The sequence below is a fragment of the Festucalex cinctus genome, chromosome 12 (assembly GCF_051991245.1).
Source record: "Festucalex cinctus isolate MCC-2025b chromosome 12, RoL_Fcin_1.0, whole genome shotgun sequence".
NCBI lineage: Eukaryota > Metazoa > Chordata > Actinopteri > Syngnathiformes > Syngnathidae > Festucalex > Festucalex cinctus.
In genome coordinates, this window is record NC_135422.1 from 20266941 (window position 1) to 20293626 (window position 26686).

At 40.9% G+C, this 26686-nt stretch overlaps 1 protein-coding gene and 1 long non-coding RNA gene across 4 annotated transcripts in view; both read right to left on the minus strand.

Moving 5' to 3' along the window:
* prkd1 (protein kinase D1) overlaps positions 1-21562 on the minus strand; it is a 34998-nt gene extending 13436 nt beyond the window's left edge. The window contains exons 1-9 of one of the 3 annotated variants that reach the window (XM_077538630.1): positions 21090-21562; positions 13222-13360; positions 11612-11743; positions 10543-10715; positions 10440-10463; positions 9431-9635; positions 4269-4346; positions 3993-4200; positions 341-464 (exon numbers count right to left, since the gene is read on the minus strand). In XM_077538630.1, coding sequence (XP_077394756.1) covers positions 341-464; positions 3993-4200; positions 4269-4346; positions 9431-9635; positions 10440-10463; positions 10543-10715; positions 11612-11743; positions 13222-13360; positions 21090-21305 — 1299 coding nt within the window. In that variant the 5' untranslated portion in view covers positions 21306-21562. Of the gene's footprint in view, positions 1-340; positions 465-3992; positions 4201-4268; positions 4347-9430; positions 9639-10439; positions 10464-10542; positions 10716-11611; positions 11744-13221; positions 13361-14751; positions 15037-21089 lie in introns of those variants that run through there. The other 2 variants (XM_077538629.1, XM_077538631.1) reach the window with 2 other exon arrangements.
* Positions 18538-20068, minus strand: LOC144031457 (uncharacterized). Its single transcript, XR_013287537.1, has 5 exons — positions 19345-20068; positions 19169-19215; positions 19042-19083; positions 18934-18967; positions 18538-18856 (listed from the first exon to the last, which is right to left on the minus strand). It is a non-coding gene; the product is annotated as an uncharacterized LOC144031457 (long non-coding RNA).
* Positions 21563-26686: the final 5124 nt, after the last annotated feature.

Below are 26686 nucleotides of genomic sequence, written 5' to 3' on the forward strand. Positions count from 1 at the left end.
GGACTCATAGAACCGTAGTTACATTCGGTCCAACAATTTGTTATTGATACACAAATATAAAATACAGCTTTGGGGCCAACAAAAAAAAACTATATTGACATCGATTGAGGAGCTCCATTTCGACAAAATGGTGCCAAGGCACCATTTTGTTTTCAAGTAGCTATTCATAAAGTAAGTTGAGCTTTATTTGAACTAAAGTAGAGCTTTGGCTCCATCTTCATACAAAAGAACTTTGTTGACGTGAGTCACACAGCATACACACAGCATGCAGAAATGTTAAGCTAGGCTACAGGCTTTGCTAGTCGCTAGTTGCTACCCGCTAACGACTATTTGGACTCACCAACGTGTCTTTGCTGGTGTAGTGGACCATCCAGCCTTCCTTCATGACGTTGCTGTTCTTCCTCTTGGTGTGTTTGACCGACTGAACCACTCGCATCAGCGGGATATTGTTACTGGTCGACGGGCTGCAGGGGGCCCCACAAAAACGCTTGGATTATTGACACGCACAACGACTTGCTTCTTCGTAAGCCACGTGTCGGAACCAGAGGTGGGTAATCCAGGTCCATAAAGTAAAAACCCTGCCACAGTTTGGCTTTAGTCACAGGAGGTTCTACTTGACCGATTGGTAAGTAACTTGTTTAACTGCTGGTTGATTTGATACACCTGTGGCTAAAGCCAAACTGTGGCAGGGTTTTTACTTTCTGGACCTGGATTACCCACCCCTGGTTGGAACCCAGACTGATTTTCTAATGGTTGCTTAAAGGGAGGGATCTCCCTTTGAGCGCTGAGGTACTTTGTGACATGTTAAAGAGAGCGTCCTGTCACAAAGTCTGTCAAAGGCATTCCGGTACACTTTACAATTTCATGTTTTGATGTCTAAAAGCTGTTATGTCATCCACTGACTTACATATACAACCCCGAGCAAAGATTATGGAATCACCAGTCTTGGACGAGCACTCACTCAGATCCTGTAAATCAAACTCAGAAAAAAGCATGTCAGGCCATTTAAAGTGCAACATCTTGGCTTTCAGAAACACTAAAACAAATGAAGAAAAAACATTGTGCTGGTCAGTAAATGTTACTTTTATAGAGCAAGTACAGTAAAATAAATATGGAATCACTCCATTCTGAGGAAAAAAAATATGGAATCATGAAAAACAGACAAAGAAAAAACAACCAAAGCACATCACTAGTATTTAGTTGCACCACCTTTGGCTTTAATGACAGTTTGCAGTCTCTGAGGTATGGACTTAATGAGTGATAAACAGTATTCTTCATCAATCTGGTGCCAACTCTCTTTGATTGCAGTTGCCAGATCACCTTGCTGTGGATCATTTTTTTTCAATTTCCGCCACAGCTTTTCAATTGGGTTGAGATCTGGGCTATTTGCAGGCCAATGACATTGACTGGATGCGTCTTTCTTTCTTTTTATTTATTTATTTATTATTATTATTATTATTATTATTTTTTTTTTTTTTTTAGGATGCGTCTTTCTCCAAGGAATGCTTTCACAGTTTTTGCTCTGTGATGCATTGTCATCTTGGAAAATGATTTCATCATCCCCAAACATTTTTTCAATTGAAGGGATAAGAAAAGCTGTCCAAAATGTTTATCAACTTGTGCATTTATTGAAGATTTAACCACAGCCATCTCCCCAGTGCCTTTGCCAGACATGCAGCCCCATATCATCAAGGACTGTGGGAATTTGGATGTTTTCTTTAGGCAGTCCTCTTTGTAAATCTCACTGGAACGGCACCAAACAGAAGTTCCAGTGTCACCTTGTCCAATGCAGATTGGTGACTCATCACTGAAGATAACCTTCATCCAGTCATCCACAGTCCACGATTGCCTCTCCTTAGTCATTGCAGTCTTGTTCTTTTTTGTTTAAGCGTCAATGATGGTTTCCTTTTCGCTTTCCTGTATGTAAATCCCATTTCCTTTAAGCGATTTTTGCAGAGTTCTGTCACATACATTGACTCCCGCTTCCTCCCATTTCTTCTTCATTTGTCTTGTTGTGCATTTTCTGTTTTCACGACATATGGCCTTTAGTTGTCTTTGGTTTTGTCTTTGGTCTCAAGAGACATCTCCCTTGTTGGAGCCATGATTCTTGCCAATCCACTTGGTCCAGCAGGCCTCCAAAGTGTGATAACTGCACTGTTTTTAACTGCTGACTAACGAGCAGATGTCATTTCAGGCAGGTGCCCAATTAAGGAAAGGAATTTGATTGGGTGTGTCTTTATTTTCTGCTCAAAATGGAGTGATTCCATATTTATTTCCCTGCACTTGCTCTAGAAAAGTAACATTTACTGACCAGCACAATGTTTTTTCTTTGTTTCTTTTTGTGTTTCTGAAAGCCAAGATGTTGCACTTTGGAATGACTTTACGACTGTTTCATGCTTTTTACCTAAATTTGATCTACACAATAAAACGTCTGAGTGAGTGATCGTCCAAGACTGGTGATTCCATACTTTTTGCTAGGGGTAGTAATATGCGCATTTATTCCAGTTGTCATATAAATATATATATATATATATATATATATATGTGTGTGTGTGTGTGTGTGCTGTAGGAGCAAAGCGCGCTTGCATCATTGAAGTCGTCCGCTGTAAACGTGATCCATTTTTCTGATTTTTTTTCACTTTTTCAAACAAAAAATAGTTGTTGTTTTTTTCTTCTATTTTTAGAATTTTTTTGTTTTACCGATTTTTTTTTTCTTTTTGGGGGGGATTTATTTTATTTTTTTTCATTTTTTGGGAATATTTTTTTCATGACACTAAAAAATGAGAGAAGTTTCTGTTAAGTTTCTGTTTTTCCAATTATTTTATTTTATTGTTTTATGGAAAAACACGTTTTTCCATTTTCAGCTTATTTTCTTTTTTTCCAGTTTTTTTTCTATTTTTCAGAATTTCTTTTTTGTTTTTGTGATTTTTTTCCGTTTTTTTAAAAAAAAATTTTTTTCATTTTTTGGGGATTTTTTTTTCCCATGACACTAAAAAAATAGACATTTCTGTTAAGTTTATTTTTCAAATTATTTTATTATTTTATGGAAAAAAGTGCTTTTCCATTTTTCAGATGTTTTTCTTTTTTAAATATTTTTCAGAATATGTTTTTGGTTTTCTGATTTTTTTTTTCATTTTTTGGGAATATTTATTACATGACAATAAAAAGTGTCCCAAAAAAAATTAACAAGACGTTTCTGTTAAGTTGAGTTTCTGTTTTTCAAATGATTCTAAAAAACGTTCAACTATTGAAAATATGGCCACATTTTTTAGTCATTGAAACAGTAATTTCATAATTCATAGAATTGAGTGGTGGCACGGTGGCTGACTGGTTAGCACGTCCGCCTCCCAGTACTGAGGACTCAGGTTTCGAGTCCAGGCTCCGGCCTTCCTGGGTGGAGTTTGCATGTTCTCCCCATGCCCGCGTGGGTCTTCTCCGGGTACTCCGGTCTCCTCCCACATTCCAAGAACATGCATGGCAGGTTAATTGGGCGCTCCGAATTGTCCCTAGGTGTGCTTGTGAGTGTGGATGGTTGTTGGTCTCTGTGTGCCCTGCGATTGGCTGGCAACCGGTCCAGGGTGTCCCCCGCCTACTGCCCAGAGCCAGCTGAGATAGGCTCCAGCACCCCCCGCGACCCTTGAGAGGAATAAACGGCCAAGAAAATGGATGGATGGATAAAATTGAGTTAAAATTTTTAAAAAATGTACCGGTACTGTATTTTGTAAAAAAACGAGTGTGCCACTCGATGGCATAATTGCATTTGTAAGGAACTGGAAAGGGGGCGGTCTTTCAAAAAAAAAAAAAAAAAAAAGAGATTCGTTAAAGGAACTTAAAATGAATGCACTCATTTTGACACCCTAACTTGAAAATCCGAATTGTCGCTTGAGACTTTAGCCTCGTCTCAAAACGTTAACGAAAAAGCCCAAATCCGTTTTTTCAAACAAAGTTGGAAATCTGAAAGCGTACTCCTTGCGGGGGGGTGGGGCGCGCACCTGATGGCCCTGTTGGACTCGTCGCCATCCGGGTCTTGCGGGTCTCCCAGGTCTGCGGGCCCCGCCTCTGTCGTCATGGCGACGGCCATGTCGTCCGCGGTCATGGCCACGTCGTCCGGGTCGTCCGGCAGGCCGCCGCCCCTCTCCTGATCGTCGAGGCAACCGTCCGCCATGTTGCCGTCGGACTCCGCCCCCGGGCTGAGCAGCTCTGCGGGATCGAGCGTGCAAAAGTGTGTGTGTGCGTGCGTGCGCATGCGCGCATGCGTGTGTTTTCACCTCCATTTCTGGAAACTTCTCCTAAGCAGTTGTTTGGAACTTTGGGCGCACAACGCTTGTGACAGTTGAAGCGGCAATCTGAACAAGAAGAGCAAAAGCGACAGGTTACTAGTGATTAATTTTTTTTTGTAACACTATTTTGTCATATGATATTCCTACACATTCGTTGGCCACCATACACATATACCAATCGCTAAGTTTGGGCTCCTAGTTGACATCCGTGTTATTTTTTATTCTTAATTACAGTGTTACTACTATTTTTATTATTATAATAAGTATGGCTGGAAAAGAAAAATCGGCCAAGCAGACCATGACACAAAAAATGTCCGCCTTGGAACGGTTGTGTGGCAATTACAGACAACTAATTGATAGAATAAGCATCATAACCAAATATTTGCTCGTGATGAATCAGCATAATAATAAGGAAAACATTTGCTAGTGACAGCCCTAGTTTCTATAAATAATGAACGACATTTATTTGTATAAAGACACTGATCAACACTATTTTTCTGTAAAATTATTCCATTGTTGATATTTTTAAGTATGGAAGTGCATTGCATTCACTTGGGGTGGGGGGGTGGTGGGCGTTGTATCCTATTTTTTTTTGTAATTGTTTTTCAAATTATTTGATTGTTTTATGGGGAAAAATGCTTTTCCAATGCTTTTTTTGTGATTTTTTTTTCCAGTTTTCTAGAAAACATTATTCTGTTTTTTGTTTTGTTTTTTTTATTTGTTAGTTTTTCTAATTTCTTTTCATTTTTTGGATTTCTTTTCCCATTTTTTGGGAATATTTTTTATGACACTAAAAAAATCAAATCATTCTATTATTTTATTGTTTTATGGGAAAAATATGCTTTTCAACTTTCCAATTTTTCTTTTTTTTTAAAAAAAAAGTGTCTTATTTTAATTTTTCAGAAAGAAAATTCAGATTTTTTTTCAGTTTTTTTAAAATTGTTTTTTTTCCTACTTTTTTGGGAATATTCTTTTTCATGTCACAAATTTTTTTCCCAAAAAATGAACAACAAGAATTTTCAGTTAAGTTTCTGTTTTTCCAAATTATTTTATTATTTTATGAAAAATAAAGCTTTTCCATTTTCAGATTTAAAAAAAAAAATATTTTCTGTTTTTTTTTTTTTTTTTTTTTTTTTTTTTAAATATATTTTTTAGAATTGTTTCTTCTGATGTTTTTTCTCCCCAGTTTTGGGGATTTTTTTTCCCCCAATTTTTTGGGAATATTTTTTTCATGACATTAAAAAGAATACCTAAAAACAGAAAAAAAAATCCATAAACCAAAAAAATTAAAAATATTGAATAAAAAAAAGCAAAAATAAAAATAAAATAAATACTCCGAAATGACTTGTAAATGCAATCTGCTTTAGTTATTATATACACTTTTGGTGCAGCTTAAGACACATCATCAGTGTTGGCACCTGGGTTCATTGGGTGTTTCGGGTCTCACAACAGACACCCTCGCCCAGGGGACCCAGCCGGGTTGATCAAGTCCCGGCTTGTGTCTTAAGAGCATGTGACCACGTGTCACCCCGCTTGATCCACAGCCATCTTGACGCCTTCTCTGCTGCGTCACTGATGTTCTTGATGGCTCGCCTGTTGTGCAGTCCCTTCACCCCCAACATCTTGAGTGCCCAGACGAGTGACTGACCAGCGAATCCTCTGCATCCGACCTCTATGGGAGTGCACCGGGTCTTCCATCCCCTACTTCGGCATTCACCTGCCAGCTCCTCATACTTGGCTCTCTTCCTCTCAAAAGCCTCCTCCATCCTGTCTTCCCAGGGAACAGTCAATTCCAGCAGGACCACTTGCCTTGTTGTTTCTGACACAAGGACGATGTCAGGTCTGAGTGTGGTCACCGCGATGTTCTCTGGGAACTTGAGCTGTTTCTCTAGGTCGACTTTCAACTGCCAGTCCTGGGCTGTTGCCAGGAGACCAACTGCTTCACCCCGATGCTGCTGTGGTTTCTCCCCAGCTCTGACGAAGGCGATGGATTGCCTTGCTGGCTGTTGGTGTTTGCTGGTGGAGATCCCTGAGCTGATGGTCTCCGCAATGACTCGCAGCACTTGGTCGTGACGCCAGCGGTAACGTCCCTCTCCAGCGATCCGGCCCTTTGGCAAAGCGGGCACAGTGGGTTCTCAGCCAGGCCCCAGTGGTGGAGGTTGGATGGGCTTGGTAGGACGTCGTAGACCGACTGGATGAGGAACTTGATCCGGTGTGGCTCAGATCGCCAAAGCTCTGTCCACGAGATCTTCCGGCGAGCTGCCTCTTCCCACCGGGTCCACGCCCCCTGCTGCCGCATTCCTACTGTCCTACTGCAGCGCTCTTCTTCCACCCCTGCCCGAACCTCTTCCTGGATAAGCAGGCGCCTCTCCTTCCCCTGTGCCTTGTTGTAGGAAGGTCTTGGGTTGCTCCCAAGTCCTGCTCGTCCGCATGCCACTGATCCCACCAGCTCGCTGTGCCGCAGGCGGGACTCAGCCTGGTCGACTGCCTCTTGAGCGCACCACTTCCTGCCGGTCTTCACCTGTATGCCAGCCGAGGAGACTCTGTTGTCGCTTGAGTCCCTATACAGCAGCACCTCTCTCGCTCGGGTCACCATAAACTCCTCCTTCAGACTGCTGAAGGGCAGAGTCAACTTGTTGTTCCTCCCGTACAGTGCGATGCTGCTGAGGCTTCGTGGAAGGCCCAGCCACTTCCTCAAGAAAGAGCTAACCTTCCTCTCGAGGCACTCGACGGTGGTCATTGGCACGTCGTAGACCAGCATTGGCCAGAGGAGTCGAGGCAAGATGCCATGTTGGTATACCCAAGCTTTAAACTTACCTGGTAGCCCTGACTTATCCACCGCTGACAGCCAGGCCCCCAACTCCTCTGAAGTTGCACGGAGTGCTGCGGTGTCCTTTAAGGTGCTATCGTAGATCTTCCCCAGGCTTTTAACTGGCTTCTCTCCCACTGATGGAATCTGGGTGTCTCCTATAAAGAAGTGAAACTTGTCTGAGACTTTCCCCTTCCTCACCACCAGAGACCTGGACTTGGCTGGCTTGAAGTTCATCCTGGCCCAGCTGATGAGATGCACGAGGCCTTGGAGGATCCATCTACAACCCGGGACTGATGTTGTCGTTACCGTCAGATCATCCATGAACGCTCTGATGGGGGGCTGTCGCACACCTGAGTTGCTTAGTGGTCCTCTGCATTCCACTTCTGCTGACTTCACCAGCATATTCATAGCCAAGGAAAACAACACCACAGAAATGGTACACCCCGTGATGATGCCCTTCTCAAGGCGATGAAACGCAGATGTCACAGCTCCAGAAGTGACTCTCAAACTGAAACAGCTGTAATAGTCCAGTATGAGGTCCTTGATCTTGTCTGGGACATGGTGTCGGTCAAGCGAGGCTTCCACCAGCTTGTGTGGGATAGACCCGTAGGCATTGGCGAGGTCAAGCCAAAGGACTGCCAGGTCTCTTTTGCCCTCTCGTGCCTCCCGGATCAGCTGGGTGACAACTCCCGTGTGCTCAATGCATCCTGGGACCTTTGGAACTCCTCCCTTCTGCACCGAGGTGTCAATGTATGTATTCCTCAGGAGGAACTCCGTTATGCGCCGGGCAACAATACTGAAGAATATCTTGCTTTCTACGCTGAGGAGTGAGATGATTCTGAATTGCTCGATCGTTATTGAGCTCTCCTCCTTTGGAATCCATACACCCTCTGCATGTCTCCACTGCTGGGCAACCTTCCCCCTTCTCCAGATGACCCTGAGGATCCTCCATAGGCTCTTCAAGAGTCTGGGGCACCTCTTGAAGACTACATATGGCACTCCACTAGGGCCTGGTGCTGAATTTGATCTAGCTGCCCTGACAACCTCCTCAACTTCTTTCAAAGTTGGCTCTTTGGTGTTAAATGCCACGATGGGTTCTGGCGGGGTTATCAAGGTTCTGCATGGCCCAAGTTCTTCCTCTCTTGCACTGTCACTATAGGAGACATTGAGGTAGTTGTTGACCTCCTCTTCGGTGCAGGAGAGATGGCCGCTTCTTTTCTGCCCGAGGATCTTCTTGGTGAAGCCGAAGGGGTTTGAGATGAACGCTGCCCGTCTCCTGGCTCTCTCCCTGCCTCTCCTCCTATGCCACTCTGCTCGGCGGAGGGTGGTTAGTCTTTTCCTCACCATGCTACGGAGCTCTGCTAGCCCAGCCTTATCCTCCTCCCTTGCCACCTTAAACTGCCGTCCAAGCAGTCTAAGCTCCTGCCGCAGCTGGCTGATTTTCACTTCCCGTCGATTTGGCTCCCCTTGGGGTCTGGTTGCCCGTTGTTCTTTGACGCCAAATCTTTCGGCACCTATGCTGATGATCATAGCGGACATCGACAGCAATTTCTGGTCTGCTCCTCCTCTTGCAGTAGCGTCCAGAATTTGGTCAAGATCCTCATCAAACTGGTGCCACTCTCTTCCTTTATTGGCAGCAGGCCACAAGACCCGGCGGTGTTCAGAATGCCTGAAGCGAGGTAGGGCTTGTGGGGCGTAGAGGGTCTGGGCACTGTGGGTTGACTCCCGGCCGGGCTCCTCTTGCGTCTCACCAGGTACTAGACCTGTGCGTTGCACCACCTGCTTTGATATTTGTCGAAATTTGCAGTGCAGTTGCACTGGCGAGCTATTTGTGGAACAAGTTAGCTTGCAGGCTCCTCATCTGGTACTTGGGGGCAGCACGTTGACGAACCCTGTCTTAATTAAAGCACATGCTCCAACTACTGGTCAGGCAAAAGTACGAGTGGCAATTTTGGTGCTACTACTAGCCGGGCTGGACTGGCTATCTGGCATACGGGACAGATGCCCGTGGGCCGATGTGCTTTTTCATGATTTATTTTCCTACATTTTACCGCAATAGATTGGCCCACAATTTGGAAGGGACAGTCCATGAACCCATTTCAAATATAGATCAATATAGATCAAAATCAAACATCATCAATAAACATCAGTGGCACAACTTCATGTTAGGCAAGACTGGCTGTGCCAATTTTTATTTTTTTATTTTTTTTTGGGCCATCTGGCCCTGGACCCATGCCCACTAGTTAGACCTGGAAGTGGTACTGGTGCAGAACAAAAGTTTCATGTGGTTCCATTGCATACTAGTGGCACTGTTGTATGTCGCATTGCGTTGCATTACCTTTGCACTGCAGGCCTTGCCTGAAGATCCCTTTAAGAAGTTTCTTGCAGTGCTGGCAGACGGTGGGCCGCGTGTACGAGTGGATGAGGAAGCTGTGAGGAACTTTGACCTTGGACAGCAGCAGCTTGTCCAGCTGGATGGGTCGTCCCACGTATGACTGGCAGCTGGCGCGACGCTCGCGACCCCAACGTGACTCCCACAAACACTTCTGACACAAACGCAAGCAACGCGAACGCCATCAGCGTCCTCACAAACGCTTTCCAAACTTCAAACACTAACATTCATTTCAAGCCCGAAGCCTTGATTGAAACCATGTCACAAACTTCAAACCCTAATTTGAAACCTTAACTTATTTACTCCCAAAAACGTATAAACACGTTCTATTTTAAATATTGCCACGGTCCCAAAAGTGGCCAGCAGGTGGCAGCAGAGTATAAGAGATCAGCCATGTTGCAACAAGCTCTTTTTGTCACCGTTTTCACCAGGAATGTGAATATTGATGAAACTTAGCGATTTTCTAATGCTAATTGCTGCAACGGGGAAACAGATACAAATATACTATTTTTTCCTGATAAAAGAAGAGACACTCATTTTTCTTTTGGTAGGTCCCATGTTTTTATAGCAATAGAACTGAAACCTCAAACATTTTTAAAAGTCATAATTTCAAAGCTTTGTTTCCAAACCCTACAAACCCTGTTTTGTAACCCTATCTGAAATCCTTGTTTAAAAGCCTAACCCGGCCTTGAAACCCAAATCATTTGAAACCCTGATTATGGCTTGAAATATCAAAATATTATTTGAAACATTAAGCCTTATTTAAAAGCCTTGTTTTAAGGCCCAGCTTTGGGTCGAAACCTTGATTTGTGACATTAAGTTGAAGTTGAAAGCCTAAACCTTGTTTTCAAAAGCCTGAACCCAGGCCTGAAGCCCTAATCTGAAATCCTAACTCATGTTCAAAGCCCGTGATTAAATCCCAAACTTGCTTGAGACCCGATTTTGTGGACCTTACCTCCATGTTGGGGCTGACAGGGGACTGCAAGACAAAAGAGGAAACAGGAAGTGAGGCGCTGAATGAAGTTAGCGGACGCGTGCGTGAGGGTGACAGTGCTGACCAGCATGGCCTCGTCGCCGTATTGGGGTGGCGGCGAAGGCTCGGCGGAGAGGGGGCGCCCGCCCCCCGGGATGGCCCCCGTCAGGGACACGTTGGACGGGCGGCGTTTCCTCACGCCGCTGCAATTGTTGGGGATCTTAAAGGCGCAGCGCTTGTGGTAGTTCAGACCGCAGCCTAATAAATAAATAAATAAATAAATAAAAGTAATAATAATACATATATTTTTTGGTCACTTTTTTCCCTTTGTTTTGACATTACAGTAGAGTAAACCTCCGTCTATCATGGGCTTGCAATTTTATTGATTTTTTTAATAGTACAGTTTTGGGTGTAATTCCATTGACGATCACTTGATGGCGCCAACCTATGTTTGAAAGAAGAAGAAGAAGAAGAAAAACAAGGAAGTACTTCAAGTTTTTCCTGACGATTTATTCTATGTCCTCTTCAATCCTGCTTTTTATGCCTGTAGCTTGATTTTGTGACGGACATCAATTGATGGACATTTTGAGATGACCAGTCAAGAATGCGAGGATAAAAAATGGAATTTGTTTAGAGGAATGACGACACTGGATGATATTTTGTCTTGGCCCGTGCGTTTGAATAAGTTCTCATTTTATTAATTTTTTTAAAGCATGTTTAAAGACATTTTAGGTGTTTAAAAACATGCATAGAGAAGAGAGGGGAGTTATTTTGTTATTTAATTATTTATTTTTATTATTTATTTATTTATGTATTTATTTATTTATTTATGTATTTATTTATTTATTTATTTATTTATTTATTTATTCTTTTGTTATTTTGATGATGGAGGAGGGATTACAAACTGTATACAAATTGTAGAGAAACATTAAAAGTTGTACTGAAATAAAAGTTTAAAAACAAATATTTTGTTTTTTTGGGGATCAATTATTTTTTAAGAAAAGAAAGTCACAGAATGGGGAAAAAAAAATTCATCTTACGAGATGACGGTCATATCTATTTTTTTTTTTCAAGAGAAACCCAATCTCATGATTACAACTGTCATTAAGCAAGAAAATGGGACGGCTTTCTCAGGTAAAGATTTGAATGTTGACCTTCGCACTTGAGTCCCTGTCGTACCAGCCCCCACAGCATCTCGCCGCAATGGTCGCAGAAGGCGGGCGCCCGGTACGAGTGCACAAACAGGCAATGCGGACGGATTTGGAAGTCTTCCGCCGTGGCCGAACCTCAACACACACAAAAAAAAAACATCAACTATCAAACAATGACTTGACCAAGCAGTTTATTGGATGCAACTTTGCAGCATATCGAAGTTTCAGAGATATCCATTTTTTTGGTTAGCAGCACAAAGGCGAGAACATATACAGGTCTGTGATGAAAATGTGCGGGTATGGAACCACAAGATCAATTTCAAAATATGCACCAATCAACAAACTCTGTAGTTTACCTGCGCCAAAAATTCATCAGGGTGTAACTCTTAAATGCTTTCACCAATTTCGCTCAAATTTGAGCTGGAGATTTGCAACATCACTATCAACAAGTACGCCAAATTTTATTCCAAGCCAAATCCGCCTGGCTAGCTCAACCCAGCGGCGGATTTGGCGGGGGAAGCACCCCAGATTGACGGCGTAAGAAGGAAACCGTGTGCGCCTTTGTGACCCGCCTCCACTGACCTGTATATATGACTGGATGGCCGCTAGCGTATATATATATATATATATATATACATATATATATATTTATACCGTATTTTCCGCACTATAAGGCGCACTGCATTATAAGGCGCACCTTCAATGAATGACGTATTTTAAAACTTTTTCCATATATAAGGCGCTACAATAGAGGCTGGGGTTACGTTATGCATCCATTAGATGGTGCTGCGCTAAAGGGAATGTCAACAAAACAGATAGGTCAGTCAAATTTTAATAATAGATTACAAACCAGCTTTCTGACAACTCCATTCACTCCCAAAATGAATAAACAGCTGTTTTATTATTTTCTCTGAGGTAAAGTATTAATATTAGCTAGCGATCCAAGATGGCGGGATCTTCTGCGCATGCGCGTCACCGATCGTGCAGGGTCACTGATAGTGTCTTGACAGCGAGGCCTGCTCAACATTGATTCCATATATAAGGCGCACTGGATTATAAGGCGCATGGTCAGCTTTTGACAAAATTGAAGATCAGTGCTGGGCACATACGACACCTCAACTTCATTGTAGTGGACCACAGTCATTTGCATATTTTGTGGCGTGGGGTAAGTTTTTATTTGCTGCAATGATCTTTTTATGAATTGGAATAATTTCATTAAAAAAAAAAAAAAAATCCAAGAAATCCTTGAAGTCGACTCCCACGTCCCTCGTGTAGCCAGACACAACCCTACACAGACACACACACACACAAACACACACAGAATACAAAACAAAAACGCTTGTCATGCAACAACTCAGATACTCGATGGTATGATCAATAGATCAACTGATTCTTAAAAAAAAAAAAAAAAAAAAAAAAAATTAAAAATAAATTTAAAAAAAAAAAAAGGACACAATATGCGCTCAGGACAAAACCTTGTCTAAAATCAACCTCGGCTGACCTTTTGAGTGCAAGTCCAGGTGGATGTTCACTGGCAGGGCTCAGACGACTCAATACTCGGAACGAGTAAGAAGTAAGACGAAAGGACGCCAAAGGAACGTGAGCGAGCTTACCCGAGAGGACGGCTTCCACCAGATCTCCGTCTTGGATCTGTGAGGCCGAGCGCAGCAGCTGCAGAACGTTGTCCGATGACGAGTCATGGCGGAACAACAGGATCTTGTCGTGCATGCCGTAAAAGCCGCACTCGGGAATCTGAAAGGCAAAACTCGCGTTAGCTTCGCCCAAAACTCATTTCAGATTTGCCGGCGGCCGACCGGCACCCAATGACGTCACCGTTAAAATGAACTCGGGTGAACCCGCCACTCGAGAGTTAAGGTGCAAAACATCTTGACACTCCTTTTAAGGGAACCACTCTGGACGAGTTCCAAGTTTTCATTTGGAAAAAAATAAAATAAATAACTTATTGAAAAGAGGCCTTTACAGTGTATTAGCACATGTATAAATAGTTTTTTTTTTAGAGGGCAGGGGCAATATTGAGAAAAACTCATAAATTTGCCAGTTTAGAAAGTGAAATTTGTGACTTTCTTGTAAGTTTCTTGATTTTTTTTTCCTCGCAAATCTGCCACTTCATAAACTCGTAAATTTGTCACTTTAGAAAGTTTTTCGCAGTTATTTTCTTGCAAATTTGCCACTTTAGAAAGGCACAAATTGACCACTTTCTAAACTTGCAAATCTACAAGTTTTTTTCTCGCAAAATTGCCACTATAGAAAGTCAGTTTTTCGCAGTTATTTTCTTGCAAATTTTTCACTTTAGAAAGTCACAAATTAATTTAGCACTTTATAAACTCGCAAATTTACAAGTGTTTTTCTCGCAAAATTTGCCACTTCAGAAAGTCGCAAATTTACGAGTTTTTTTTCTCACAAATTTGCCACTTTCTAAAGTCACAAATTAATTTACCACTTTCTAAACTCGCACATTTACAATTTTTTTTCTTTGCAAATTTGCCACTTTCGAAAGTGGCAAATTTATGAGAAAAAATACTCGTAAATTTGGGACTTTCGAAAGTTGCAAATTTATGAATTTATAAAGTGGTAAATTTACAAGTTTAGAAAGTGGTAAATTTGTGACTTTCTTGTAAGTTTCTTGATTTTTTTTCCTCGCAAGTCTGCCACTTTATAAACTCGTAAATTTGCCACTTTAGAAAGTCACAAAGTGACCACTTTCTAAACTTGCAAAGTTTTGCAAGTTTTATTTTCTTGCAAATTTGCCACTTTAGAAAGTCGCAAATTTACGAGTTTTTTCCCTCCAAATTTGCCACTTTTGAAAGCCAGTTTTTCAGTTTTTTTCTTGCAAATTTGCCACCTTCGAAAGTCAGTTTTTCTCAGTTTTCTTAAAAATTTGCCACTTCCTAAACTTGCAAATTTACATGTTTTTTTTTTTTTTCTGAATATTGGCCCCGCCCTCTAACAAAAAAAAAATATTTATACGAGGCCCTAATACGTCATCATAATTTGGTGTCATTTCACCGCCAAAGGCGAGAAAATCATTTTTGAAGGTGTTTGTGGAGTGACGAACAGATGACGTCATCCAAATGAGGAGGATGAGGAGGATGAAGGTGTTCTGTCGGTGGTCAGACCTTCACCTCTTCACTTCCTTTATCTCCAGTCCTCTCGTCTCCTCTCGTCCTCCTGATGCTCGTCGCCACGGCAACGGCACTCAGGTTGGCATGGCAGCAGCCGCCGCCGCTCAAGGCTGCTTCCTTTTAACACACACACACGCACGCACGCACACGCTACCCTGCAAGGCATGATGGGTAGCAGCCCTCAAACTTTTCATTCGGGATCACGCACGCACTTCCCTGCAATGCATGATGGGTAACAGCACTAAAAAAGTTGTCGCCTCAAAATCAAGCGTGGATGAGATACAAACACTTTGTACATGCACGCGCGCACACAGAACATGCGTGTGCGCGCGTGTAAAAGCCATAATGGCAGGAGGACACTTCACAGGCGCAATCATCACCATCATCATCATCTTCAGTTGCCGGGCAACAGGAGGAAAAAAAACAACAACCCTCAACTGACACAAACGACTTTATTACAAGTGTCAACCATGATGTGCGCGTGCGTGCATGCTTGTGCGTAATCGTCCTGTTTTGGAGATCTGTTTTACGCAATCCAGCAGAACCTGCTTTCCTTATGATTCGCCTTTTCAACATTTTCTGCTGGTTTTTGTACCAAAAAAAGAAAAAAGAAAAAGAAAGGTGCTAGTTTTATAAAAGCTTCACCAAACAGGAAGACGCAAGATCTGCAGAACACATCCTGGCAAAAGTCAGATCTTCAAAATAAAAGCTTCAATCATCATACAATTATACGACGGCGTATTAGGGCCAAGTATAAATATATATTTATTTTTTTAGAGAGAGGGGGCAATATGCCGAGAAAGAAAAACTCATAAATTTGCGACTTTTGAAAATGGCAAATTTACAAGTTTCTAAAGTGGCAAATTTGCAATAAAAAAAAAACAAAACAAAAAAAACTCTTTTGAAAGTGTGTGTTTTGAAGCGCCTGCCGATACCGAGTGGCCATCTCAATACCGCAGCAATTCATTACAAAGTAATGAATTTTTAATCTGAATAATCACACTTTTTAATTTTGATTAATCACGATTAATCAGCTAATTTACTTGCGTAATATGAAATAAATAGAAATTACCGTAATATTTTGACAACGCATTTTATGATATGAATGTCATTTGCAAACATTGATTAAATGCATGTACACAATTGCATGTACGTGTGTATTGCTCAAATTGTAACAGAATCATATCAATGCGGTATATGCCACGGAAAAGGCGGGACTGTTTTTGCACATCAGTTTGTTTCCGGTTCGTTTTGCGATGTGTGGGCTGCGTCAAAAATACTTGTGCTTCCGACTTTCTGCCCTCGGTTGCGCGTTCGCAACCTGGACTGGAAACAAATTGATGTGCAAAATCACGTCCCGCCTCTTGCGTGGCATATACCCCATTGGGTGCAATTCAGCAATTATATTGCAAAGAACGTGCTGAATGCTGACATAAACTTGGTAACAGAATCATATCAATTGGGTACAATTCAGCAATTATTAATTAATTATATGCAAATTACTTTTGTTTTATCTAAAGTCCCGTCGGGGTGTTTTTTAAAGCGAAATTTACCACCGAGCACACCAACTGGAGTCACCCCGCTCATTTTGGAACAACATGCGTAGGAAATTCCGTGCATCGACCTAATCACTGACCTGCGCAGCCTTCAATGTAACCATCCGCGGTTACGTTCAAGGCTCAAGTGTGGTCGAAAAAAATAGTGCGATTAATCTGCGTTAATACGTGATTAATGCGCCATTTTTCTCTGATTAATTAATCTATTAACGCTTTAACTTTAACAGCCCTATTACAAAGACAAAAAGAGCACATCCAAATTGTATTTTTTTTTTTTTTTAAAGAAATATACAAATATATTATAATTATAAGTTATTATATGGCTGTAAGTCAGCAGTGGTTAAAAATCAAGCCAATAAAAATATTTTCCTCTTGATTTTAGAAAATAATGTTAAAATTAGTGCTGTCAAAGTTAAAGCGTTGATTAATTAATCACAAAAAAATATCGAATTAATCATGCGACTACATGCATTCAAGTAAACCATTTAATAAATGTTTGCGTAGAATATTTCTTCATGTCAAACTATTGGGGTAATTTTTTTCCATTTTAAATTAGGCAAGCAAATCACTCATTCGAAAAAAAAAAAGAGGATGGGCATGTGCAGTGGGAAAAAAATTAAAACATCCTCATAACATTAAATGTCAAAAAAAAAAGAAGAAAAAAAAAAACACCAGGTGCTCTTTAAATTTGCCGGGCAAAAAAAAAAAAAAGATTAAAAAGCCTTTTTAATTCAGCGATTGTGATTAATAAAATACTAACGTGATTAATCTGATTTAAACATTTGTTTGACAGCTCTAGTTATCAAAATCTAATCTTTTTTTTTGCCTTATCACCTGAAAAATCATATGATTGGCCCGATATCTGATCACATGCCTTGAATTTTTGTTCTAGTGCAATTTTCTGAAATGGATTCATCTCACCCCAACTTTGATAATTTAATTCAAAATCATGCTAACGTCTGTTAGCCCATTAAAGGCGTTTCACATTGATATGTTAGCATTGCGCTAGCGCCGTGCTCCGTTATGTCATCATCATGACATAATTCTCACACAGTAGGGGGCCTTTTTCATTTTGATCAAACTTCATTCCCAAGCAGTCTCTCACACACGCACATTAATCAGTTCATTTGTGTGAACGTGTTAAGTGTGGCGTGCAGGTGTTGAGGTCACCTGCTGCGCTCTTTAGCAACGTTGCGTGCGTGCGTGGATATTACTGAGCGCTGTTAGCATCATCGCTAACGGCACAGGTGCAAAAGTGTCGCTTAAAGTGCGACAATTAGAGGCACTTAATGGACACGTCAGCTGTACGTGTGTGCGTATGTGAGTTTTTGTGTTGGAATGTGTTTGTGCATTTGTGTGCATGTTTGCTAGCAGCTTCTGAAACAGCGAACAGAGGCGGGATTCTTGTGTCTTCCAACAGGACAAACATGACGTCAAGACGAGCTTCCTGTATGGGAGGAGCCAAACAGGAAGTTGCCTGACGCCAGTCACGTGACAATCAAGATGGCCGCTGACATGTGGCAAATATTTTCCAATCACAGCGCTTCCGCCAGTCTGAAGAAACAGTGGTCAAATGATGTCACATGACTCAGCGGCGGCAGGAGGGGTCAAAGGTTATTGACGGTTAGTGTGGTTAGCCTGCAGCGTTGCGCATGATCTCTGCATGACCAGCGTTGAATTTTCCTATGTACCACACAAACACGGTCTCAAAACATGTTAGCGCATTAGCTTCGTTCTTTGTTGACATTTAAAAGGTGAAGGAAACCTGTTTGCGTTTATCCGTTACCGTGACAACCCGCAGAATTAAAATTTCTTTCGGTGATTGTCATTATTTAACTCACAGTTTATTAGCATGTCTGCTAGCAGACATTTGTTCATCAGTATGTCACGTTAGCCACTTGCAAGCGATTAGCTGCTGATGAGAACACAGACGTGAATGTGAAAGTAGGAAATAATTTAACATCCTTAACTCTTTGACTGCCAGTCATTTTCGGAAAAGGTAACCCCATACTGCCAGCTGATTTACAGAATTTTACCGATCTTTCAAGCTCCACAGAAAATGTTGTGTTAGGACTATGGAAACGCGGATACTACCAAATGAAAGATTGAAGCTTTTTGTGAAACGATGTTATTTCATGCACTCTAGTGAATTTGGCACTTTTTTTTTTTGCATGAGTGATTCTACAAACACCTAAACTTCTATAAAACACTACCCCAACAATAAAAAATGTTTTTTGATTGCAAAATAAGTTTATTTACATGCAACAGTAGCAATCCGAACAAACAATTTGGAAAACTCTTTGCAAACTATTTACACGTGCGCAACAGTTTTTGTCAGTCTTCTTCTGCATGGACTGATTTGCGTCGAGGTTGGTATGATGAACAATGTGCTGGAGAAGTTCATCCGTGATGAAGAGCTCCAGGATGTCAGCTGGCAGGTGGGAATTCAGCTCTGCTGCAGCATCCCTTGGTCCTGGTTTTGCAGCAAAGGGGAAGATGGTTGGCTGCCAGCCGAATTCATCAACTTCATGCCAGCCAGACTTTGGGATCTGCAAATATACATTTCAATATCATATATTATTTTAGAGCACTGTGATGCAATGTGTGTGTGTGTGTGCATGTTTACCTTTTTTTCTTGGATGTATTGGTTGATGCACATTCTGTAAATTATAGAAGACGTTTACCATCAAATATTTTATTAGTGCTGTGGAGAATCTTTTTTTTTTCTTTTTACCTTTGTTCTGCTCAATGTGAGAAGGGTCACTTTGGGTAGGAGCTGAAAGAAACATATACAATTACAATACTATCGAAAGACTTTCCTCTTATTGTTGCGGTGTATTGAAAACGTTTTTTTTTTTTACCTTTCTTTGTCGTAGAACCAGCGGTCGGACGTTGCTGTGAGCACGATCTATAAAATATACATTCACGTTTGTATAGGTAATAGATGTTTTAGTGTATATCAGCACATTTACACACGCTGCTAGCAGATCGCCCGAAAGTAATCTTACTAGCAATCTCTGAGCTTGTTAGCGCTTACCTTCACGTTCTTTGGAAGACTGTCCAAGACTGTCTTGCATCGGACCCATAGTAGTCGTCATCGTCCGATGAAACGTCATCTGTGCAGACGTGCTCGGTTGTGCACCACTTTTCTCCGGTGTTAGCATCGCTAGCGGGTGGGGCCTTAGGACGTTATTAGCATCGCTAGCCGGTGGGGCCTTAGGACGTGGTCGAAACGGCCGCGTCACCGCTTCAACTATGACTTAACCCCGTCATCACTGTGCTCTTGAGCACTGGTCGATGCTTTTGAGCTTTGAAAATAAGGATCAAGCGTGAGCTGCTTGCCATCTGTAGCCTTTTTGACTCCCTTAGCTAAGTTAGCCATTCTCTCCCCCTCAACACTCTAGCTCAGCCTCTCTTCTTCTACTGTTGTCTCCTACCCGATCTTGTCCAAAAGACTCATCACAGCCATCTAGTGGCCAGGAATACCCATTATAGTAACCCGATCGGCTTGATACTTGGAGCACAGCTGCCCAAGGCTTTCCTCCACCCGTTTCCATAAAAAAAACATAGTAGACGTCAATTAACGTCTATGGCGGCCAATCCTAGGATTATACTGAACGTTTTTAAACGTTTATGGCGGTCAAAGAGTTAATAATCGCTATGACAACTGTGTGATTGACACATGACAAAATGCAGGGGTGCCGGGCCTGGACCTTCCTAACTGTATAGAAGACCAAAACTGCCAAACTTCAAAATAAATAAATAACTAAAAGTGAAAATAAAAACGGATATAAAAAAATATAATTCAAAAATTATATATTAAAAAATATTAATGGAAATAAAAAGAACAAAAAAATTGACATTTTTATTTAATATTTTTATTATATCTGTTTATATCCGTTTTTATTTTCACATTTTGTCATTTATTTATTTATGGATGTATTTATTTCGTCATGTATTTATTTTTAATTTTGGGAGTTTCAGTCCTTACTGCCAAGTTGAAACGTTAAATTTAAATGAGGGGGCGGTCCTAAGCGCGTCTTAGGTTGCACTCGTGGCAAACTGCCTGTCATTGGTCGGCAACAGGGCGGAGTCCAACCAAAGGCTTAGGACCGCCCCCTCATTTGAATAACATATCGACTTGGCAGTATGGACCAAAACTGCTAAAATTAAAAATAAATACATGACTAAATGAAACAAATAAATGACTAAAAGTGAAATTAAAATGGATATAAAAAAATATATAATTAAAAATTAAATACAAATGTTGAATGTTCTTTTCATGTCCATTTATATTTATTTTTTTGAATATAATTTTTTATTGTTTTTTTATATCCGTTTTTATTTTCACTTTTAGTCATTTATTTATTTAGTCATGTATTTACTTTGAATTTTGGCACTTTTGGTCCTCCAAACGCAATAGCAACAAAACAAGCAAAATCCACTGGGACACGGGACACAAAGCTCAAAAAAAAAAAAAAAAAAAAAAGGACTTTCTCAGTCTCCCTAAATTACGTTCAACATTTGTTTGCATCCATGCTAGCCCAACTTATTTTAAATGTTTTATCGCGTCTGTTCTGTGAGTGGTTGAAAAGTTGCCACTTACGGTCAACATTTGTTAGCATTTATGCTAACAAATGTTTAATAGCGTCTTTCCTGTGATTGGCTGAAAAGTTGCTTACCACAAATGTTGCAATGATGCTAAGTATTTACGAGCATGTAGATGATTTTTATTGACTGATTGTTGATGAGGATTGCGAACGCTTCCCCCGTCCGTCCTACCTTCTGGTCCACGATGGAGCAGGCCACCTCGCGCACCTGAGCCAGACTCAAGTCCGCCGAGTCCAGCAGGACCGGCTCTCGGCTCAGACCGATTTGGATGTGGAAGGACAGCACGCCTCCTCCACCTCCTCCTGCTGCTTCTCCTCCTCCTCCCCCCGGTGACCCCCCAGGGAAGGAGAGCGGGCTGGGAGTGCGAATGAGCGGAGGCGCACTCATGCCGGAAAAAAAGCAAAACGATCCAGATCCGATCCGGACCCCGACGGGCGACAGTCGGGGTGGAGGAAGAGGAAGGAGGAGGAAGAGGAAGGAGGAGGTTCGGACGTCAGAAGTTCCAAATAGGAGCAAAAAATGGGAGAGGATGAAAAAGCAGGAAGAGGGACGGGAGGAAGAGAACACTCCACCGGACTCTGGCGTTACTGTGGAGGGAAATGAGGAGGAAGAGGAGGAGGAGGTGGGGGCCAGGGGATGAAGAGGGAGGAGGAGGGAGAGTCTTCCTCCTCATCTTCATCCTGATGATGATGACCATCATCATCATCATGTGACACGCTTGTGCGTCGAAAGCTCGCTCGCGCGCAAGTTTGCTGAAAACAGCACAAAGTTGTCATGGTTGCCGTGGAGACGCGGCAAGGCTGCCCGCGCACCACTCCCGTTGGACCAGCATGGTCACGTGACGGAGAGGAGCAGCCAATCGAAAGAGAGAGAAGTGGCGGGGCTTAGCAACAGAGGCTAACGCTAGCTCGGTGACTGCTTCGTCCAAACGGGAATGTCGATATTCAATCATTATGTAAGGCATGACAATGTAATTTTTTGATTTTCAATTTTTGAAAATGGCTGTGAAAGTAAAGTCATTTCAGATAAAAAAAATAAAAACATTTTTCAAGCAAAGAAGCTGTACTACAGTAATAAAGATGTATTTTATGACAAAAATATTGTAATCTTCCAGGGGGGAAAATGATTAATATTCTTTTGTTTAAAAAATATATTAATAAAACAAGTTATACATTTTATACAATAATTTCATTTCTTGACACTAAGAGTGTAAGAATACATACCAAGGATTTTTTTTTTTAAAAAGTGTGTTTTAAATGCGTTTATGACCTTCACTAACTCACTGACTAATGAGGTTTTAAAAAAATTACAAAACAAGTAACTTACAAACAAACTAAATATGGAGCACACTTACTAGCTTATTGACTAGCTCACTAACTGACTACCTTGCTAAATAACTACAGCAAGTTACTGACTGACTAATTAGCCAGCTTAGAACTGACTAGGTAACAAAAAATAAGAAGAAAACAAAAACAACTAATACAAAATACTTGTAAAAATAAAGCACCTTTACTAACAAACTAACCAAATAAGTTAATAGGTTAACAAAGAAGTGAATAAGCTTAAAAAAAATAACAACTGACTAACGTGTGAACAAAAACTAAAATGGAACACATTTATGAGCTTATTGACTGACTGACTTGGTTAAAAAAAATAATAATAAGCTAGCAAAACTATTGACTAACAACAAATGCAATAAAGATCTTTAAAGAACTAAAGAACTAACTAACTAACTAACTAACTAACTGTTAATAAGCTACCAAAACAACTTACTAACATGGAAACTAAAACCGGAACACATGTACTAGCTAACTGACTAGTTTACTTAAAGCTACTAACATATTAATTTCATTCCACATTTACTAGCTTATTGACTAGCTCACTAACTGACTAGCTTACTAAATAACTACAGTAAGTTACTGACTAATTAGCCAGCTTACCAATTAGGGTTGCCAACTTTCTCATCCCGAAATAAGGGACAGGTGTCATGGTGGTGTGAGCATGATGTGTGAAATCAATGTATATTCTGATTAGATTCAAAATGCACAAAGTTTGTACATTCCCTTTAATCCTTACTGACCTCAAAGAAACCACAATTTGCCTCTTTACCGGAAAAAAAAAAAAAAAAAAAAACAGGTGCAAAAAAAAATGAAATGACAAAGAGGAGCGTGACTCACCAAATTGACTTTTTCCATGGAGACTTTTCTTTCTTTTCTTTCTTACAGGTTTATCCATTCTCTCTTCCGAACTGACCAGACAACACTACACATTATTATTTTTATTATTATTATGATTATTATTTTCTAGCCATTTATGCAGTATAAGCCGCTACAACAAATGCACGTGGCGATGCCTGATGTCTGTGATTGGCTGACAGGTGCCGTGCTTCGTGACATTGCCGTTTTAGCTGATCTAGGACCTGTAGAGTGCGGTTTGCTCCCGCTGATACGTTTGCAGCCGACGTATTAAGATCGGTGTTTAGAGTTTACAAAAAACAGGAAGTGCCTCTCTCTCTCTCTCGTTGCCTCTCTTACCTTGCAAGATCTCCACACGTCACAAACAGCGACTCATTTTATTGGCTACGAGCAACTTCCTTGTCACTTGTCAACCTACAGGAGCAGCCGTGGTCCATAAATGGCAAAGATGCCGTTTTCTGCATTTCGTGTAAGAATTGAGAATTATTTTACGGGACTTTTGAGGTCCCGTACGGGACATACAATTTAGCCCAAAAATACAGAGCGTCCCAGCTAATATGAGACAGTTGGCAACCCTATTACCAACTGACTAGGTAACAAAAATTACCAAGGTAGCAAAAACAGCTAACTAATAGAGTACTAACAAAATGGATTCAACTAACAAACAAACCAAATAAGTTAACTCATTCACTGCCAGTCATTATAGAAAATGTTTACATTTCCAATACTCACGTGATATTACATTCAATAATTATATATAAACCGAATCTACCAAATAACAGAATAGACTCCCTACTTTTTGTCCCGTCCCGTTCTTTTATAATTGACAGCAGAAAAATGTAGGTTTGCCAAAATACAGCCATTTCTCCCATGGACTCTGAAACTGTGTTTATTTCCTATAAAATGGGGCAATGATGTCATCTACCGGTGGTTGGGCATCAGTAAAGTTGTTTCCAAGTTTGATATTTACAGTGGAGCATGCTCAGATTCGCCCCCATTTAGCACTGCTCTAAAAAATACAATTGACAAGTATACTTGTCAAAGGCAGTGAATGATTAATAGGTTAACAAAGAAGCTAATAAGCTTAAAAACAAAAAAAACAACTGACTAACTTGCAAACAAATAAACTAAAAATGGATCACATTTAGGAGCTTATTGACTGGCTGGTTGGTTTTAAAAATTTAAAAGCTCGAGCAAAACTATTGATTAACAACAAATTTAATAAAGACCTTGAGTAAGTTAATAAGCTACCAAAACAACTGACTAACTTACTAACATGGAAACTAAAAACAGAACACATTTACTAGATAACTTATTAGTTTACTTTAAGCTACTAACATATTAACTTCATTATAAGATGACTAAGTGATTGACTGGTTGGCTGGGTTAAACCAATTTCTCAACTAACTTACTTCAATTCAATCTGGTAAAATGACACTAAAGTGGCTTCAATTGAGTTCCTAATGGCTCCATGCTAATTTTCGACATGACGGCATTTCACATGATAGGCTAGCAATGAGCTAATGGATGCTCTTTACACTAAATAACATTCAAAAACATTTGAAAAGCGCTCAGGACTTCCTGTCGCTCTTGTGCGTCAACTTGCGAGCAGCGTCGGCAAACTTTGCCTCCAAACATTTGCACAACAACGCAAAACAAGTTGAGTTAGTGCGTCGCCTTTTTAGCACTTTCACACGCACCCCCCCCCCACCCCAAGCGAGTGACGGGAATAGCACCCGCGGAGAAGGGGGGGGGCCGAAAGGGTGTCAAATCTGTTCCTGTGTGTGTGCGCGCGCGAGGACGTCAAATCATCCCGGTGAGGCGTACAGACGGCGTCGCCGGGGAGAGCGAGGCGTTACTCCATGTCATGTGAAAATCCACACCCGACAAAAGTGCTCATGCGTGCGCTTGCAACATTTTGTCTTGTCCTCGCCGGCGCCTTTTTATTTGTACGTTTCAGACTCGTGCGGCAGGAAGTCAAGTATGGAGGACCAAAACTGCCAAAATTCTAAATAAATAAATGACTAGAAGTGAAAATAAAAATGCATATAAAAAAATATAATTCGAAAATTATACCCAAAAAATAAATATAAATGGAAATAACAAAAAATATATATACATAAATATTCTAATATTAATTATATATTTTTTAATATTTTTATTTCCACTTTTAGTGATTTATTTATTTATTTTTGTCTTTTATTATTTATTATGAATTTATTTATTTATTTAGAATTTTGGCAGTGTTGGTCCGTAACTGCCAAGTGGAAATGTTATTCAAATGAGGGGGGCGGTCCTAAGCGCGTCTTGGGTTGGACTCCGCCCATTGCAAACTGCCTGTCATTGGTCGGCAACAGGACGGAGTCCAACCCGAGACGCGCTTCGGACCCCCACCCCCCCATTTGAATAACATTTCCACTTGGCAATACGGACCAAAACTGCCAAAATTCTAAACAAATGAATTATTAAATACATAAATAAATAAATAAAATAAATGACTAAATAAATAAATAAATAAATAAATGAATGACTAAATGTGGAAATAAAAATGGATATAAACAAATAATTAAAAAATTAAATTATTAATTACGTATATAAATAGTTTTTGCTCTTTTTATTTCCATTTATATTTTTTTTGTTCAATTTTCGAATTACATTTTTTATATCCGTTTTTATTTTCACTTTTAGTCATTTATTCATTCATTTATTTATTTTGAATTTTGGCTGTGCAAGTTGACAGACTCCAAAAAAAACAACAAAAAACAACAACAACAACAACAACAAAATTCTGCTTCGTTTCCACGCATGTATTTAATTACAGCAGTCGTGCGCGCTTCACGTCCGCCTGTCTCACCGCTTAGTTGGCTGCAGGGTTAGCTCATTAAGTCTCAACAAACACGCTCGCACCTTAGCCTGGTCTTTATCCGTGCGTGTGCGAGCATGTGTGACTTGGTTTGCGATTGTGCACATTAAGCGCTCGCCACTATTGACTCGTCCGTTCTTCGATCCGGCGCAGTCGGAGCGTTCCGGTTAGCCGCGGAGATGCGCTTGGCTAACAGATTAGCGTAACACAAATTAGCCACGCCAATAAAAGTCTGTTAGCATGATCGCTAGCGAAGGTCTGGTCATTTGCATTAGCACGCATGCTATTCTAACAGCTTACAGTCAATTCACCAAAAGCGAGCTAACTATGCTTAACGTAGCATCTCGCTTTGTTTTTTTTTTGGCGCTCTGGCGTGTTGTCGCTCGCTCGCACTTGAGCGCCATCTTGCTTTCCTCAAGTGTGCGTGGGATGATTGCACACCTCCGCACGACCCCCCCGTCCTCCTTAATGAGAAGGTACAGCTGTTGTGTGTGCGCGTGTGTTGGGAATCGAGAGGTCCATTAGTAAAGCTTTTGATTGGCAGGCTGAAGGATGATGTGCTGCGGCTTCATTAGCACAGGTGCGTGTGTGCGTGCATTTGTTATACAAGCTTGCTTGTGCGTATGTGTGTGCATGCACATTTTGTATGAATATGTGTTTGCATGAGTGCGGACATTTTGTTTCATTTATTTATTTTTATCATAGTTCCC